Here is a 20,594-nt window from a genome sequence, read left to right on the forward strand (position 1 = left end):
TAATTTGTTACTACATTGCACAACGAAAGTTTATTATTTACGTTCGATCAATTCATTGATTCATTTCCCCATCACCTGATTCATTTCCACTCAGCCTATAGTATTTTGATTCTACTAATAGGTACATACTACAAAGCCTATTTATGAATGAATACACTGCCACTTGAAAAACCGTTGCAAAAACGCATCTTGTCCATATATAGAATTGTTTTCGATTCTTGTATATTTTTAGTTTCGATATATGATTAAGTCCACTGCATTCGCTATATTTGTATGCGTACTTTAGGGAAGTTACAATTGTCTAAAATTTGATTTTTCTTCACTGGTCCGGGTTTTTTACCACACACAATCGAAAAGTTTTTACAAGCTAATCTTATGCTAAAAAGATTTAGTTCCAGATATTAGTTCGGTTACAGTTTTCTGTCTTCTTCTTCAGATCTTCTTAAATAAGTTCAATCGGATTCGATCACTTACTACAAATGAAATGACCCGATAACTAAGAAGGTTTGGTTCAATGTGTAATACTCGATGTTGATTGGTTGTGATTAAACCATACGTAAGAAATATATTCGATTTATTATTACTATAAATGTACTAACAAAATAAATATTTTACATTAAGTAGTATAGTCCTACGTCTACAGCTCGTGCAACCCCATAGGGCTGCCCCTTGTAGTTTTCTCGTAACTTTTAAATGCAATAAACATTTTAATTGCAAAGTTCGCCAGCTTGTAGTCAATTCGCATTTTTTTTTATTTCGATTATAGAGGTTTTAACCTTAGGGTCATTCGCCTCTTCGGGTTAGAAAAGTCTCTTATGAGAAATTTCTAACCCTATGTGCGGGGTCGGGACTCGAACCCAGGTGCGCTGCGTACAAGGCAATCGAATTACCAACTACGCTACGCCCACCCCTCAATTCGTATTGTAAATGCTATGAATAATATTTAAATCCGAATACTATGTCCTGTCAGTAATATGAACAGTTCAAGTCAAAACGAGGTTTTTGTAAAAACGTATGGTAACTTGATCCCCCGCCTACTAGGACTACAGAAACAAAACACACTATGACTTATAGGCACGAAAGCTCAGTTAATCACCTATCCTGACAAATTAATCCATAAATCTATCTTTTTAGATGCACGACAAACTTTAACCACAGTAGAAAGTCAAGACAAGTATTGGTGCTAGCTACTTTATGGAAATGATGTTTTTATATTTCTATACATTTCGAAAGTGTTTGAGAGAACTAATGATAGGGATCAAGAATACCCAGTGTTACAGGGATCAAAGATACCTATTGTATTGAAATTTTTTGTATGTATTGTGAAACTTTTTATTCGAAAAATGTATTTTTCAATATGCTATATTTCACCCTAAGGAGGAAAATTTGGTAAAAACCAAAATTTCTCACTAGGGTGAAAATTTGTTGGTAAAAACCAGTCTTTGTACAGGAGGGCGTTTTAGTTTTAAGGGATTTGCGTCAAGCCGGCGCTAATCTATTCCAACAATGTGTTAGTGTCGGTTTCTGATGAGGCGAAGCCGAAACGCAACATAGTATGAAATAAGGATTTGTGCCCTCCTGTACAAAGACTGGTTTTTACCAACAAATTTTCACCCTAGTGAGAAATTTTAGTTTTTACCAAATTTTCCTCCTTAGGGTGAAATATAGCATAGTGCTTTCGCATAGGCCTGCTAAGCCAAGACAAGTTTCGGCTTCACTTGTGTCTCATCGGCATAAACAGAACTTCTGCTCGAACGGGACATCACGTTTGATCAGTCGTTTGATTGAAACACATAGTGTGTTTTAGTTTTAAGGGATTTGCGTCAAGCCGGCGCTAATCTATTCCGACAATGTGTTAGTGTCGGTTTCTGATGAGGCGAAGCCGAAACGCAACATAGTATTTTTCAAGACAAAATCCCTTAGAAAGTAATCGAAAATATTCGTATATAATTAGTTCGACGATCATATATTGCACAGTTTCCACCAAATCGAACTATGCACAGTATGAAAGTGTGATGAATTAAAAATTGTGATCAAAAGTGCAACTTCTTCGACCTGACAAATTATTGACATGGAAAAGTGTCAAAAACAAACTTCTTCTTACTTTTAGTAGCTGGAAGGTTAGCATGGCTGCCAGTATCCCGGTTTTTACAATAAATTTGATGAAAAAAGTTATTTTTTGTCGATTTCATATCATTTCATTTGGCAACCGTGAAAAAAGTGTGATAGCGAAGTGCATCAAAAATCCAACTTTCAAAGCAATAAGCAATACAACCGTTAAAAAAATTTGTAAAAAGATCTTCGAGATGGATTTGAGCACATATTTTCTGAAATATTATATAACTTTTCCAAACCAAATGTAATACATAAGTTTGTGTTTTTAAACATCATAAACGACCAAATATTTCATTTTGTTTTAATATTGTGATAACACTCTCCCCTGGGGAAAGATGAACATATTTCTTACGCCAATACAAAGCAGAATGCCGTCAAATTGTATACCCTTGAGCAATTTTTTGTTATCGCTGCGTTGTGCTGTACTGACAGAAAATAAAATTTATTGGCCGAGAAGCGTCTCACTCTGCCCTTATCCTGTCCATCTTTACCAATGCTGCATGTTCATCTTACCCACCCCAGGTGTCCATCTTCCCATACCACTTTTGAAATGACGATTTGAGGCCTCTTTTTCAAAATTATTTCAAACATATTTCTATTTGAAATTTCATTAGTATAGGATCTTATATTGATGCAACAATATCTCAAATCTCGGTTTAGGTGCAATTTGCGAGCAAAGCACCCATGAATGAGTCGAATTTGCTATTTAACCTTAAGGTGTCCGTCTTAGGTGCCGTTCCCCTATTGGTCGAGATGCGTCTCACTCTGCCCCTGTCATATGTTCATCTTTGCCGCATGTCCATCTCACCCTTGCCAGGTTTCCGTCTTTCCCATCCTCGATTTATCATGACTATTTTGTGCCCCTCGTTCTCCACCATTTTAAGCATCTTTCTGTTTAAAATTTTAATAATATAAAAATTAAAATGAAACCTTTGGAAATCGAATATAAATAATATAAATATTTGAAATGAGAAAAATCAGACTATAGTTCTAAAATCGTTTTATTTGCACTTTATATTGAAGCTTCGTTAAAAGATTTTCTGACGTTTTGCAACATAGGGAAAAAGATAAACCTACATCTAACAAAATAGCAATCGTAATAGCAATTTATGTACACACGAAACAAGTTTATTCGACCGAATCACAGTTTAAAAATAATATTAAAAATACGTATTTGAGCTCATTTCATCTATTCGACATTTTAGTAACTCATCCTTTTGTTTGGAATCATTGCGCGTCTGACAAATCTACCCAGTGATTGGGTCCCAGCTTTGCAGACCAGTTTGGCCATTTTTTAATTATTTTGAATAATGCACCGCCTGGACTTTCGAACGGTGCTAACTGTCGGTGACCGTAAAGTTCATAGTTCTTCACAAGTTTACCTTGCTCTAAACCCATCTTTATTAGTTGCTTAGCAGCGCTCAACTGTGTGATTGGTGGCTCAATGCTGATAAATGTTCCGATGAATGCAATGCAAATACTGTCGTCATTGAATCCTATATTGAATCATAGAGGTTTAAGTTTTTTCGAAATAAGAAATTAGAGTAATAAGTTTCAATTACCTTTAGTATGAGCACCTTGTTTATCCCAGCCACGTCCTTCGTATGCATTCCCTTCGCCGCCCACCAGGTAGTTGTAAGCAATATCGGAGTAATTCCTCGAATCTTCCGCCATGTGGAACTCCTGAATATTACTTGTCATAAATACGCATTGAGCCTGTGAAAAAGAATGATTATGTAAATGACGAATGCTTTTTGTTCACGACAATACGGTGGATTTCTTTCGGTATATCGAAAACAGTGTTTGTGCTTTCAAACAGATTCAAATTTTCCCAGTTAATTCAGTATTCTTATATTTTTACACATCTTGAGTAAACGTGAATCAATCGACTAGTTCGTCGCTCCATCTTTTATGTTTTTGCAACTGTTCGTAAAGCATATCTCCAGGGCTTTTGGTTTGTTGCCACTGCCGTGCACCGTACAGTTTGAAGTTGTCCGCCACATATCCACTTTTGGTGCCATTCATCAGCAAACTATCGAGCGCCTCCATTTGTGCCTGCGTTGCTTGCTCACGCATGTAGTCTCCGACAAATGCGATACCTTCGCTCTTTGAGTTTTGACCTGCATTTAACGAACATTTGCGTTACTTGTATGTACAATGAAACAACTGTTCGATTTATTTGCACATACCTCTGAGAAATGCTCCTTCTTTGAGCCATCCACGACCCTCGTAAACGTTACCATCGCCGCCGATTAGAAAATTATAGCCAATATCGGCGTAGTTTTGTGATGACATGTGCTTCTCTTGAATTAAGCGTATGCGAAAAACACATGCTGTCTGGAAGGATACGGGTTAAAATTTGTTCAACGGAATGTCGCTTAGTGTTAATCAGAAAAGATATCTGATGCTTTATGATTCGTGATTTGCGATAATTGATCCCAAGCCATAACTGGTAAGCAAAAGCTGACACTTGAATTTTTATATTCCTAGATAGTATTTACAAGCTTTACAAGTATCAAATAAGCCCTTAACTGAGAGGTTAGGAAATTTTGCTCCGAAGCAGATCGTTGTAAATTCCTGTTCTTAAGGTCAGTATCATAGAATGATTTTTCTGTCTGACAACCTTTAAATACGAAAAAAACTCATGTTTTCATTTCTAATAATAACAGGTATCACAGTGTGTCTAAAACATTAATTGACATTAATTAAGCATTATGGACAAAATACTGATCCTCTTAAAAGCATTCTGATACATTTTCTCCTTATAGTGCAAACATTTTTGAAGCAGTTGACTGCTAAATGGCCCCTCCTTGCAGTGATCGTATCCTTCGGCTAAGTCATCAAACGAGGTCACTGATTCGATCACTGTCTTACAGTGGAATTGCAGAAGTATCCTCCCGAAAATCGATTCCTTCAAATTTTTACTAAACAGTTTAAAATGTGATGTTTTCGCATTATGTGAAACTTGGTTAACTTCCGATAAAATAATCAACGGTACAATATGGAGTTGTCTTCACGATGATAATAGATCAACATTAAGCCAAGATCTTTGCGACAATTTCAACATGACCATCTCAAACACGGGAGAACCACCAGCACGCACGAGCGCGTTGGATTTCGACATCGCTACAGTTAGATTGCATGTGGAAGGTGATCCCTGATCCCCACGGTAGCGATCCTTTGCCTATCGTAATTTCAATTGCTAACGGTTCAAGACCATCGGAAATAATCAATGTCTCGTATGACCTCACACGGAAAATTGATTGGAAGAGTTACGCGACCGCGATATCCGTTAAAATCGAATCCACCCAAGAGCTTCCTCCGGAGGAAGAGTACAGGTTTTTGGCTGGCTTGATTCTCGACAGTGCGAATCAAGCTCAGACTAAACCAGTACCCAGCGCGAATACCCATGGACGGTCTCCCACCCTGTGGTGGGATAAAGAGTGCTCAGAGCTGTACGTGGAGAAGTCCACTGCATATAAGACCTTCCGGGAAGACGGGTTACCCGCTAGCTATCAGCAGTACGCGTCGCTAGAAAGGCGAATGAAGAGTTTAATGAAAGCCAAAAAACGCAGTTATTGGCGCCGGTTCGTCGACGGGTTAACGAGAGAAACAGCGATGAGCACTCTTTGGGGTACGGCTCGACGTATGCGTAACCGAAACAGTACCAACGATAACATGGAATATTCAAACCGTTGGATATTCGCTTTCGCCAAGAAGATCTGTCCGGACTCTGTCCCGGTACAGAAAACGTACCACGCCGCGTCTCCTCACGATACTGCGAACGAAACACCGTTTTCGATGGTGGAGTTCTCACTTGCTCTCTTGTCATGCAACAATAACGCCCCAGGGTTAGACAGAATCAAATTCAACTTGCTGAAGAATCTGCCTGACACTGCAAAAAGGCGCTTGCTGAATTTATTTAACAAGTTTCTTGAGGGTAACATTGTCCCTCATGACTGGAGGCCAGTGAAGGTGATCGCCATTCGAAAACCAGGAAAACCAGCCTCCGACCACAACTCGTATCGACCGATTGCAATGCTGTCCTGTATTAGGAAGTTGTTCGAGAAAATGATCTTTTTTCGCCTCGACAATTGGGTTGAAGCAAATGGCTTACTGTCAGATACACAATTTGGCTTTCGCAAAGGCAAAGGGACGAACGATTGCCTTGCGTTGTTTTCTACAGAAATCCAAATGGCCTATGCTAACAAGGAGCAGATGGCATCAGTCTTCTTGGATATTAAGGGGGCCTTTGATTCAGTTTCTATCAATATTCTGTCAGAGAAGCTGCACCAGCATGGTCTTTCACCAATTTTAAATAACTTTTTGCTAAACCTGTTGTCTGAAAAGCACATGCACTTTTCGCATGGCGATTTAACAACATCGCGATTTAGCTACATGAGTCTTCCCCAGGGCTCATGTATAAGTCCCCTGCTCTTCAATTTTTATGTGAATGACATTGACGATTGTCTTGCCAATTCATGCACGCTAAGGCAACTTGTAGACGACAGGGTGGTCTCTGTTACAGGGCCCAAAGCTGCCGACTTGCAAAGACCATTACAAGACACCTTGGACAATTTGTCTGCTTGGGCTCTTCAACTGGGTATCGAGTTCTCCACGGAGAAAACTGAGTTGGTTGTTTTTCTAGGAAGCGCGAGCCGGCGCAACTCCAACTTCTATTAATGGGTGAAACAATCAATCAGGTCTTCACATTTAAATATCTCGGGGTCTGGTTCGACTCTAAAGGTACCAGGGGATGTCACATTAGGTATCTGAAACAGAAATGCCAACAAAGGATCAATTTTCTCCGGACAATAACTGGAACATGGTGGGGTGCACACCCAGGAGACCTGATCAGGTTATACCAAACAACGATATTGTCGGTGATGGAGCACGATGTTTCTGTTTCCGCTCCGCTGTGAACATACACTTCATCAAACTGGAGAGAATACAGTATCGTTGCTTGCGAATTGCCTTGGGTTGCATGCACTCGACCCATACGATGAGTCACGAAGTGCTGGCGGGCGTTCTTCCGCTAAAAAATCGATTTTGGGAACTCTAATATCGATTGCTCATCTGATGCGACATTCTGAACCCGTTGGTAATTGAAAACTTCGAGAGGCTCGTCGAGCTTAATTCTCAAACCCGATTTATGTCCCTGTACTTCGACTACATGGCACAGAGCATTAATCCTTCTTCATATATTCCCAACCGTGTTAATTTCCTAGCTACTTCTGATTCTACTGTATTCTTCGACACATCCATGAAGGAAGAGATTCGTGGAATCCCGGACCATATACGCCCGCAAGTGATCCCCAATATATTTTATAATAAATTCCGAGAAGTCGACTGTGACAAAATGTTTTACACTGACGGATCAAATCTCGATGGGTCCACTGGCTTCGGTATCTTCAACAATACTATCACCGCTTCATTCAAGCTCAATGATCCCGCTTCGGTTTACGTCGCAGAGTTAGCTGCCATTCAGTACACCCTTGGGATCATCGACACTCTGCCCACAGATCACTACTTCATCGTTTCGGACAGCCTCAGCTCTATCGAGGATCTTCGTGCGGTGAAGCCTAAAAAGCAATTCCCGTATTTTCTGGGGAAGATACGGGAGTCCTTGTGTACGTTATCTGAAAAATCTTATCAGATTACCTTTGTTTGGGTCCCCTCTCATTGTTCTATCCCGGGCAATGAAAAGGCCGACTCATTAGCAAAGGTGGGCATTAAATGGTGACATATACGAAAGACCAATCTACTTCAACGAATTTTTTAGTATTTGTCGTCAGAGGACGCTCAACAGTTGGCAAACCTTGTGGAGCGATGGGGAACTTGGACGATGGCTACATTCGATTATACCAAAGGTATCAACGAAGCCTTGGTTCAGGGGGATGGATGTGGGTTGGGATTTTAGTAGTGTAATTTCCCGACTTATGTCCAGTCACTACGCCTTGGATGCGCATTTGCGGCGTATTGGGCTTGCGGAAAGTAGTCTGTGCGCTTGTGACGAGGGCTATCACGACATCGAGCACGTTGTCTGGGTATGCGCTGGGTATTTGGACGCCAGGTCTCAGTTAAAGGATTTCCTTCGGGCCCGAGGTAGACCACCCAATGTCCCACTCCGAGATATGCTGCCAAATCGTGATTTCCCCTATATGTTCCTTATTTATACTTTCATAAAATCGATAAATATACCAATTAAGCCCCTCTCTTTTTATTTCTCGTTTTTAGAAGTTTCCTCCTGCCGTGTGGAACCGATCAGCTCCAGACTGCCACTATGTAACCGCCGTCGCCCTTACCACTACGGAAACTGAACCGAGAGCGACTCGAGGTCCGATGACTTTTGAAGGATTTCCCGCGTGTCCGAAGAATACCATCCGCCAATCCGACCTACTAGACTGAGGCGCTAATTGGTTTCGCTGATTTCCCGTTTCTCCGAAAGTTGCAAGTTTTACTCTTCTCTCCCGGTCACCATCTACGCCTTCTTGATACAACTGCTTCTACACCGATTTTGGAAATAATCCCCCCTCTGAATATCTTGACCAAGCATAAGTCTCCGATAAAAAATCAAATTTGTATTCCGTATTCCTAGTTTTAAGACATTTGTAATTTTACCTCTTTGTTAAAACTATTGTCCCCCATCGTGTAAATAGAATTGTATCCCTTTTTATAAAACACCGGTGAAATTTTTCATAAATATTTGTTCCCCCTTTTGTGTACCAAACTATATTGTTAGTTTTAAGATAACTGTAAATATTTCCTAAAAAACTATTACTATTCAATTCCTTGTTTTAAAATTTTTCATAAAAAATTTTTTTTTGCCCCCTCTCTTGTATATAGAATCTTATTTCTAGTCTTAAGATAGCTGTAAAATTTTTCTCTTTTATAAAAAAAAAATTTCAACATTGTAACCTCCTAGTTTTAAAATATCCAAAATGTAAAAACAAAAGAATTTGGCACCGCCAAGCTAACGCATTTGTGCCTATCAAATAAAGAAATGAATAAAAAACAAAATTAATAAGTAACTGATACCAACTTATCAAGTCTGACAGAAAGAAAGATAATAAATTGGTTCCTCATGATTGGCAGAACAAGGGTTACAAAGTTGGTCTGGATTCAATCCCAGTCGAGGTCGTTGAGATTTTTCTGAGGAGAAAAAAATTGTGGTTACGCCTTCCTTCGGAAGCGAATCAAAGACGTTGGTTCCCGGTCCATGAGTTGATGGGTCGATATCTAGTCCAGATAATGCGAGTCACCTCTCTGACCACGGTGTTTAGCCTCATAGCAGAAATAGGCATATGGAAAATAACTAAAACAAGAAGAAGAAGAAGAAGGGACTGTGCTCCTTCTATTACAAAGTTTCTGCCTCTATTATTTTAAAATATCTAGTGTACCATAAAATTATGAGTATTTATTCCTGCGGTTATGGTCTCGATTAGTCTTTGAAGATATCGTTTTTCTGTCACTTAGTTATCGATTTATTGAACGTTTTCTCAGGCAAATTCAAATTTTTACGTTTAACATTTTAGTTAATAATTCCTCGCGTTTATAATGCTCAGAAATAATTTTATTCCAGACAAAATGCATTATTTTACTACCGAAGAGACCAAGTGGTTTTCACTTTTTTGAAAAGTGTTATGGCATATTTTATACTTATTTTCCTCTCTGTTGCATTTCTTTCAAAAGAAATGTGTAGGATTTGTGCATTTACGAATCGACTCAGCTCGACTTATGTCTGTATGTGTGTGTATGTATGTATGGATGTACACTAATGTCAAGTAATAATCTCAGCAACGGCTGAACCAAATGAAAGGCCTGATGTGACCATTAGACGCTATTATTTTTGTTTTTGGATATTTTGTTCACTTTCTGATATATAGGTGATTTTGTCAAAATACAACAAGTTTTTACATTTCTTATATAAGAAATGTATAGAATTCGCTCAAACTTTCAAGATTTTTTCCGAGGCCCGGAGGGCCGAGTCTTATATACCAATCGACTCAGCTCGACGATCTGGGACAATGTCTGTGTGTGTGTGTGTGTGTGTGTGTGTGTGTGTGTCTGTGAGTGTGTGTATGTAACGGACAAATTCTCATTCGTGTTTCTCAGTGATGGCTGAACCGATCTCATCCAAACCAATTTTAAATGAAAGAACTAAAAAACAGTATGAACGCTATTAATTTGTTTTTGATTCTGATGTTTAGTTTCCAAGATATGAATGTTTGAATGTGTAAAAATTGCGTTTTTTGCAGTTTTTTTAAATTATCTCCCGAAATTGACAACATAGATTAACAATTTTTATGTTTTTAGATAGCTTTAACGAATACCTTTCGAACAAGCTATAGATTGTTGAAATCGGACCATTATCAAAAGAGATATTTAACATTAAATGCGGACGAAAGATTTTTATAATTTCCCATTGCCAGAAATATGACCAAAACATGTAATCTATTATTAACGCCAAAACGGTTTATTTTAGGTCAATAGTATCTTCGGAGAATTTAATGGAGGTAATATGCCCTTTCTTTTGGTATTGTGCTTTTGCTGATTAATCCCCCTATCAGTGAGATATTTTCACAAATTTTCTTGGAAGTGATTATATCGAAAAGATGTCTTCAGCAAATTTGTAGCTCTTACTTTTGCGAATAACTTTACTAAAGACTTCAAATATCTATTTTGAATACTTTAAAAGTTATGGTTTGTTGTTTGTTGATTACTCTTTGTCGCCTATTTATTGTTCAATATAGTAATAATCCATTTAAATAAGCTAAACATTATTTCGATAAAACGAATTTTGTACTTCATTTTATTATCTACAACCGCTAGAAATAATCACCGAACACTTCCAAGTTGTCTGGAAGGAACTTGATAACTTATCAGTGTAAAAATGTTGATTTGTGCGAATCTTCTGACTGCAATTTTTCTAACTTATAACCATCGGATCGATCTGAAACATATCGGAAAATGAAAAGCGAAATAAATAACTCCAAGCAACGGCGTAGCCAAGAGAAGGTTATATATTGGATTGAAGTCGAAAATGTATTGATGCTGACTGATTTAATTCAATATTACAATAAAAATTATCTGATCCGTAGATTGATAACCTGTTGTTGTAAACATCATGAGGAATTTTGATAAATTGTCGGAAAGGGGTCCTGATATGTAATGGTCTTGATTTCACAGTTGTCTAATTGCATCAATATCAAATTCCTGCCTGAAAACATGCAAATAGAAAATTCCAGAGCTCTGTAATCAATCATAATCCTCAGATTTCTTTTCAAATTGAGCTCGCTTTTGTAGAGATGTACTGTAATAAGGGACTTTATTTAATAGGAAGCGAAGTTAAAATTGATTTAATGTCTATGAAACATAGAACAGCTCATCAAGAAAAATGCATAACTTTCAACATTTGCCAAAAATGTTTTTGCCTTTCTCATTCACTCTAAAATTCGTCAATCTAATCCCGACCCGGAGGGCCGAGTGTCATATGCCAATCGACTGAGTTCGTCGAGATCGAAAAATGTCTGTGTGTGTATGTATGTGTGCATGTAGAAAAAAATGTGACCTCTGTTTCTCAGAGATGGCTGGACCGATTTGCACAAAGTTAGTCTCAAATGAAAGGTACAACCTTCCCATCGGCTGCTATTGACTTTTTTATTGATTGGACTTCCGGTTCCGGAGTTACAAGTTGAAGAGTGCAATCACACAGCAAATTCTCATATAAACTGAAATGAAAAATATTCAAAATCAAATTTGTATTTTTGATGCCAAATGACTTTAAAATGCATGAAACATTGAGATGTTTGACAAAAATTGACTTCTTTGGACTTAGGTACATTTTTGCCTTTCTCATATAGAAAGGTTATGCAATCACTCCAAAAATCGTCAATCATACCGGCCCGGAGGGACTATGCAGTGAGGGGTTGCTACTTTAAAATTAAAACTAGTTTAAAATTCCTTAACAAGTTGAAAATTTTCTCTGTGATCCGCCGTTGGTTTCAAGCGCTGTTTCAGTATCACATAGCATATCAAGATCGTGGCTGTCGATCCATTGTATGTATGTGCAAATCGTACTGAACATGTAATATTCATTTCCACCATTGTATTGAACATAACCAGGAATCGTAGTCTGGACAAATGAGACAAGCACAATTGCACCACTAGGTGGATTAAAACAGGTTTTTATTTTGGGAGTGCGTCGAGTTGAGACGAAAACGTAATATGATTAATAACGAGGATAACACTTTCCGAATGTAGAGAGAAATTTATGAAAAATGACGATTTCCATTCGACTCTAGCAGGTTCTGATCGATTTTGATGAGCATTTGATTTTTGTTGTATGACCAATTATATGTATAGATCAAATGTTTAAAAACAGTAATTTAAGGTCAAGATAGCATCATTTTGAAACCGCCAATTTCGGAGGTTTAGTATCTTCGATGAGTTTTACAAACGTTAAACAGCGCATCATTTGATAAAATAATTTTGACGGTATATCGTCCAAGAAGTATTTATGGTGAATTTTCTCAGGTTAATATTCAAATTCGCTAAAGACACGAACTCTGTAACTATTTTCTGAAAAAATAATTCTGCATAATTTTAAAACTTCAAAAATTACGGTTTCGGAATTATGCCGTTTGGACAGTATGATCGATTTTCACCAAACCGAGTTTCTGGCTACGCCGCTGATTTCAAGTAAGTAGAAACAAAGTCGTTCTACACTCGTTCAAAAGAATCTTCTTCGAATGCTGAATATCTATTATAACACATTGAAATCTGAATATCTATTATAACAAATTGTTAAAACTATTGTCCCCCATCGTGTAAATAGAATTGTATCCCTTTTTATAAAACACCGGTGAAATTTTTCATAAATATTTGTTCCCCCTTTTGTGTACCAAACTATATTGTTAGTTTTAAGATAACTGTAAATATTTCCTAAAAAACTATTACTATTCAATTCCTTGTTTTAAAATTTTTCATAAAAAATTTTTTTTTGCCCCCTCTCTTGTATATAGAATCTTATTTCTAGTCTTAAGATAGCTGTAAAATTTTTCTCTTTTATAAAAAAAATATTTCAACATTGTAACCTCCTAGTTTTAAAATATCCAAAATGTAAAAACAAAAGAATTTGGCACCGCCAAGCTAACGCATTTGTGCCTATCAAATAAAGAAATGAATAAAAAACAAAATTAATAAGTAACTGATACCAACTTATCAAGTCTGACAGAAAGAAAGATAATAAATTGGTTCCTCATGATTGGCAGAACAAGGGTTACAAAGTTGGTCTGGATTCAATCCCAGTCGAGGTCGTTGAGATTTTTCTGAGGAGAAAAAAATTGTGGTTACGCCTTCCTTCGGAAGCGAATCAAAGACGTTGGTTCCCGGTCCATGAGTTGATGGGTCGATATCTAGTCCAGATAATGCGAGTCACCTCTCTGACCACGGTGTTTAGCCTCATAGCAGAAATAGGCATATGGAAAATAACTAAAACAAGAAGAAGAAGAAGAAGGGACTGTGCTCCTTCTATTACAAAGTTTCTGCCTCTATTATTTTAAAATATCTAGTGTACCATAAAATTATGAGTATTTATTCCTGCGGTTATGGTCTCGATTAGTCTTTGAAGATATCGTTTTTCTGTCACTTAGTTATCGATTTATTGAACGTTTTCTCAGGCAAATTCAAATTTTTACGTTTAACATTTTAGTTAATAATTCCTCGCGTTTATAATGCTCAGAAATAATTTTATTCCAGACAAAATGCATTATTTTACTACCGAAGAGACCAAGTGGTTTTCACTTTTTTGAAAAGTGTTATGGCATATTTTATACTTATTTTCCTCTCTGTTGCATTTCTTTCAAAAGAAATGTGTAGGATTTGTGCATTTACGAATCGACTCAGCTCGACTTATGTCTGTATGTGTGTGTATGTATGTATGGATGTACACTAATGTCAAGTAATAATCTCAGCAACGGCTGAACCAAATGAAAGGCCTGATGTGACCATTAGACGCTATTATTTTTGTTTTTGGATATTTTGTTCACTTTCTGATATATAGGTGATTTTGTCAAAATACAACAAGTTTTTACATTTCTTATATAAGAAATGTATAGAATTCGCTCAAACTTTCAAGATTTTTTCCGAGGCCCGGAGGGCCGAGTCTTATATACCAATCGACTCAGCTCGACGATCTGGGACAATGTCTGTGTGTGTGTGTCTGTGAGTGTGTGTATGTAACGGACAAATTCTCATTCGTGTTTCTCAGTAATGGCTGAACCGATCTCATCCAAACCAATTTTAAATGAAAGAACTAAAAAACAGTATGAACGCTATTAATTTGTTTTTGATTCTGATGTTTAGTTTCCAAGATATGAATGTTTGAATGTGTAAAAATTGCGTTTTTTGCAGTTTTTTTGAATTATCTCCCGAAATTGACAACATAGATTAACAATTTTTATGTTTTTAGATAGCTTTAACGAATACCTTTCGCTATAGATTGTTGAAATCGGACCATTATCAAAAGAGATATTTAACATTAAATGCGGACGAAAGATTTTTATAATTTCCCATTGCCAGAAATATGACCAAAACATGTAATCTATTATTAACGCCAAAACGGTTTATTTTAGGTCAATAGTATCTTCGGAGAATTTAATGGAGGTAATATGCCCTTTCTTTTGGTATTGTGCTTTTGCTGATTAATCCCCCTATCAGTGAGATATTTTCACAAATTTTCTTGGAAGTGATTATATCGAAAAGATGTCTTCAGCAAATTTGTAGCTCTTACTTTTGCGAATAACTTTACTAAAGACTTCAAATATCTATTTTGAATACTTTAAAAGTTATGGTTTGTTGTTTGTTGATTACTCTTTGTCGCCTATTTATTGTTCAATATAGTAATAATCCATTTAAATAAGCTAAACATTATTTCGATAAAACGAATTTTGTACTTCATTTTATTATCTACAACCGCTAGAAATAATCACCGAACACTTCCAAGTTGTCTGGAAGGAACTTGATAACTTATCAGTGTAAAAATGTTGATTTGTGCGAATCTTCTGACTGCAATTTTTCTAACTTATAACCATCGGATCGATCTGAAACATATCGGAAAATGAAAAGCGAAATAAATAACTCCAAGCAACGGCGTAGCCAAGAGAAGGTTATATATTGGATTGAAGTCGAAAATGTATTGATGCTGACTGATTTAATTCAATATTACAATAAAAATTATCTGATCCGTAGATTGATAACCTGTTGTTGTAAACATCATGAGGAATTTTGATAAATTGTCGGAAAGGGGTCCTGATATGTAATGGTCTTGATTTCACAGTTGTCTAATTGCATCAATATCAAATTCCTGCCTGAAAACATGCAAATAGAAAATTCCAGAGCTCTGTAATCAATCATAATCCTCAGATTTCTTTTCAAATTGAGCTCGCTTTTGTAGAGATGTACTGTAATAAGGGACTTTATTTAATAGGAAGCGAAGTTAAAATTGATTTAATGTCTATGAAACATAGAACAGCTCATCAAGAAAAATGCATAACTTTCAACATTTGCCAAAAATGTTTTTGCCTTTCTCATTCACTCTAAAATTCGTCAATCTAATCCCGACCCGGAGGGCCGAGTGTCATATGCCAATCGACTGAGTTCGTCGAGATCGAAAAATGTCTGTGTGTGTATGTATGTGTGCATGTAGAAAAAAATGTGACCTCTGTTTCTCAGAGATGGCTGGACCGATTTGCACAAAGTTAGTCTCAAATGAAAGGTACAACCTTCCCATCGGCTGCTATTGACTTTTTTATTGATTGGACTTCCGGTTCCGGAGTTACAAGTTGAAGAGTGCAATCACACAGCAAATTCTCATATAAACTGAAATGAAAAATATTCAAAATCAAATTTGTATTTTTGATGCCAAATGACTTTAAAATGCATGAAACATTGAGATGTTTGACAAAAATTGACTTCTTTGGACTTAGGTACATTTTTGCCTTTCTCATATAGAAAGGTTATGCAATCACTCCAAAAATCGTCAATCATACCGGCCCGGAGGGACTATGCAGTGAGGGGTTGCTACTTTAAAATTAAAACTAGTTTAAAATTCCTTAACAAGTTGAAAATTTTCTCTGTGATCCGCCGTTGGTTTCAAGCGCTGTTTCAGTATCACATAGCATATCAAGATCGTGGCTGTCGATCCATTGTATGTATGTGCAAATCGTACTGAACATGTAATATTCATTTCCACCATTGTATTGAACATAACCAGGAATCGTAGTCTGGACAAATGAGACAAGCACAATTGCACCACTAGGTGGATTAAAACAGGTTTTTATTTTGGGAGTGCGTCGAGTTGAGACGAAAACGTAATATGATTAATAACGAGGATAACACTTTCCGAATGTAGAGAGAAATTTATGAAAAATGACGATTTCCATTCGACTCTAGCAGGTTCTGATCGATTTTGATGAGCATTTGATTTTTGTTGTATGACCAATTATATGTATAGATCAAATGTTTAAAAACAGTAATTTAAGGTCAAGATAGCATCATTTTGAAACCGCCAATTTCGGAGGTTTAGTATCTTCGATGAGTTTTACAAACGTTAAACAGCGCATCATTTGATAAAATAATTTTGACGGTATATCGTCCAAGAAGTATTTATGGTGAATTTTCTCAGGTTAATATTCAAATTCGCTAAAGACACGAACTCTGTAACTATTTTATGAAAAAATAATTCTGCATAATTTTAAAACTTCAAAAATTACGGTTTCGGAATTATGCCGTTTGGACAGTATGATCGATTTTCACCAAACCGAGTTTCTGGCTACGCCGCTGATTTCAAGTAAGTAGAAACAAAGTCGTTCTACACTCGTTCAAAAGAATCTTCTTCGAATGCTGAATATCTATTATATCACATTGAAACCCCGATTTTATCAGCCAAATATGAACATATGTTTGATGGGCTCTAGCAGACGAACAAGACTGAATTCGAGTAAATCCTTTCTTGAGCATGTTTTCCTTATCATGAAGATATGCGAAATATGCGAAAATAACAAGTTCATCATAATCAGAAATAGTTATCAGACTACATCAAGGGACGAGAAGAATATTTTAACAGCTTCAGTTTATTATAAAGAAAAAAATTGCCCGATTTAGTCAATGTCCCCATTTTGTCAGCCTAAAATACACCATGAGACTGATAAAAATGGGTGTTTATTGTATGTATTATTCGCTGTGTTTCACATTAATTTCTTTTTTGGAGATTTTTTTATTGCATCGAACTACAACAATTTTTAGGTAGTTTTCAAGGGGTTATTTTATAGACTTCTTCCAAAATTTGGCGAACCTATTCCAATTCGCATAACAATTAATTGGTATACTTAAGGGTTTATATGTTGCAGATAGAGAAAATACTGAAATTTTCAACTTTTTTTCGTACACAACATTACGAAAGCTTATTAATACATTTTTCCTAATAAGTTTGTGAAAATTATAAACTATTTGAAATTTTTTAATAGTTTTATATTTTATTTAACCATGATTTTTTAATAAATAGTGACCATCGCTTCACAACGTAGTCTATTTTTCATCGCTTGCGGTGAACACGATCTCTCGAATTGCTGAACTGAACATTATGGAATAGAAATTAATTTTTAGTATTCTTTACAGTCCCGCTGGTGCCCTAAGACGATTTCGCTAGATTTTCAGAGCACTGTGCATCCAGTGCATTAACGCAAGTGACGGAAGGTTATCGAAAAGTTTCGTGAAAATGAAAATTCCAGTAATGATGATGATTTTCCCAAGCGGTTCGTTTTCGTGAGGTTTTTATTTGTTCTTTGGCATTAGGATTAGCGATAATAATTCAAATCAAGGATACTCCTGGGAAGTCACCTTTAGAAAAAGTCGATTTTTTCGCTTTCCCATTGATTTGGTTTGAGATTTCTAGCACTGATGTTGTCCTATGCTGATTTGAGCGATTCTCTGAGTCCTGCCACTATCCCATGTAGTATGTGTTATCAAAGACATCGCGAAGCATCAAGTTCTAAATGTTCTCAAACGATATAATATCCGAAGAGAGTGATAAGAGTTATAAGAAATGTCTCATCACACTGTTAGGTGGATTAAAAACGTTTTTGTCTAACAAGCTACAAATTATCAAAATCAGTTCACTAACGGCGGATATAATAAACGCTTTATGTTTCCATTCCACACTTGTTTGATTGTTTAGTTGAGGCATCAACCTTCAAGGTTATTCGCCTGCATTTCACACTTTCCGTCATCGGGGGCTACTTTACGCCAAGAGAGCTACTTTATGCCAAAATTAAAGAATGATATTTGAGCTTCTAGTTCAAATTTAAGGTTATATTTTAGCAAAAACAAAACATAATATTATTCGTTGGTTCAATAGAAATATAAAAACTAGATGTAGGTTTACAGGCATGTTCTCAGTCAAAATATTCAAAAAATTGTGTAAGTGGGTATAAGTGTCTACTATATTGTGTTAAACGGATTTTTCAATCCGCGCGTCAAAAAAGTTTCTACAGGCCATTGTTCGAAGCGGCGTGCTGGCCGCCATGGGACGCTTTCGGCTTGAAACGCGCATCAGGTAGAAACCTTTTCATAGCATTTTGTACGTTCCCAGAATGCTTGGAGTTGCACTGTACATGTGTACAGGTCTCGAGGACGTATTTCACGTATTTTTTAATTTGATCATCCAAAGTCTCTTTAGCCACATTGTCGCCATCAACGGTTATGTTACATCGATTTCTCAGTGATAACTGAACCGATTTGACCATATTTAGTCTTGGTGTTGCGTCACCAAAAGCTGTTATTAAATTTTATTTCGATCTGACTTTCGGTTACGGTGTTACGGGTTGTGAAGAGTGTTCACAGAGAAAACTCTTATCAAACCGATACCGCTATTAATGCAAGAAGGATTTATTTTGCTAAAATAATAGCCAAACATCTTGCATTTGCAGTTTTAGGTTACTGGCAGCCCATCGAAATCTTGTTGGCCACATTGACCACCATAGATGGTTCTGGAAGTGCCCGGAAAATTGACCATCTATCAAAATTTAAAAAAACCTACATCAGTTTCTCGGAGATGGTTGAGTCATTTTAATAAACTTAGTCGTAAATGAAAGGTATATTATCCCTATAGACTGCTATGAAATTTCGCACAGATCGGTTATATGGGTCCGGAAATGAATCGTCTTCACCTAAGATATTCCCGTATAAGCCGGAACAATAATTTTTGTTTCAAAGGATGAACCCCATGAAATTTCTGAAATCGAATTCGTATTTTTTTTTTCTAAATTTTGGCTAAAATGCTACTTATTTTTTAGCCTGCCATATTGGATCGACCAGACTTCAGATTCGGAATCAATGATGTCCAAAACCCATAATTCCATGTAACTGTTACAAAATATTGACTTTCTACCACAAATAATTAATCGAAAGTGTTTTCAAAACTTCATTTTATCGGTTTTATTCATTTTAATCATGTTAGTCATTTTACTCATTTTATTCATTTTGTTACTTTTTTGTCATTTGGTTCATTTTATTTATTTCATTCATTTTTGTTAATTTTATTGATTTTATCCTGTTAATTCATCTTACTCAGTTTCCTGGTTTTATTAATTTTGTTGGATTTGTTCTGTAATTCATTTTATTCATTTCATTCAATTCGTTAGTTGGAATCAATTTAATTTATTCTATTAATTTTATAACCTTTTATATTGTCTATTTTTTACTCAATAAACTGAACTAATTTGGTTTATTTATTTTATTAATTTGAGTTATAATAATCATTTTACTGATTCTAACTTTGTATCACTTTTTAGCTTAATAATTTTTAAATTTCTATTGTTTTGTTGATTTTTTTTATTGGTTGATTATCTAGTCGGTGATTGCAACAATTTTATGAAAAATGTCTATCTTTTGCATCTTTCACCACATCTTAAAATTCACTGTATCTCTTTTGGAAGATTTTTGCGAAGAGCATTTTGACCCAGAAAATCATATTTTTATCATCAAATGGTATTATTTTCAATAATATGTTCAAAGCTGTTATTAGAAAAACTAGGGCAATTACACATTAAAACAAATTTGCGTCTATTTTGGAGAATATTAATATTTTGGAAAATATTGTATTGTTGAAACATGAATAATCTATGAAAATGGCGTATTCCGTGAATTAATCGCTTTGTTGAAACATAATTTTAAACACACTATGTAGTTTTTTAGCAAAGATATCTGATTTTTGATGAATAATATAACCTTTTTCCATTGCATTGCGCAGTGCTGTATAGTATACAAATGAATGTTTTCTAACGATATTTTTTAAGGTAGTGCATTCAAACACAATACTTCCTTTTCTAAATTTATTGCTTATTATTTTCCGCAAGCATTCATACAATTTTGGCTGTATGACTACTTGTGGAAATGTGATCTAGCATACATGTGAAACG

The 20,594-nt window shown here is 36.0% G+C and overlaps 1 protein-coding gene across 3 annotated transcripts in view; it reads right to left on the minus strand.

Moving 5' to 3' along the window:
- Window positions 1-3,111: 3,111 nt before the first annotated feature.
- The window catches only part of LOC131694258 (peptidoglycan-recognition protein LC), a 62,382-nt gene continuing 44,899 nt past the window's right edge, over window positions 3,112-20,594 (minus strand). For 2 of the 3 annotated variants that reach the window (XM_058982815.1, XM_058982818.1), the window contains exons 5-6: window positions 3,678-3,831; window positions 3,112-3,611 (exon numbers count right to left, since the gene is read on the minus strand). In XM_058982815.1, coding sequence (XP_058838798.1) covers window positions 3,343-3,611; window positions 3,678-3,831 — 423 coding nt within the window. In that variant the 3' untranslated portion in view covers window positions 3,112-3,342. Of the gene's footprint in view, window positions 3,612-3,677; window positions 3,832-3,917; window positions 4,236-4,304; window positions 4,453-20,594 lie in introns of those variants that run through there. The other variant, XM_058982817.1, reaches the window with a different exon arrangement.

This window comes from Topomyia yanbarensis, chromosome 3 (genome assembly GCF_030247195.1).
Source record: "Topomyia yanbarensis strain Yona2022 chromosome 3, ASM3024719v1, whole genome shotgun sequence".
Taxonomy (NCBI): domain Eukaryota; kingdom Metazoa; phylum Arthropoda; class Insecta; order Diptera; family Culicidae; genus Topomyia; species Topomyia yanbarensis.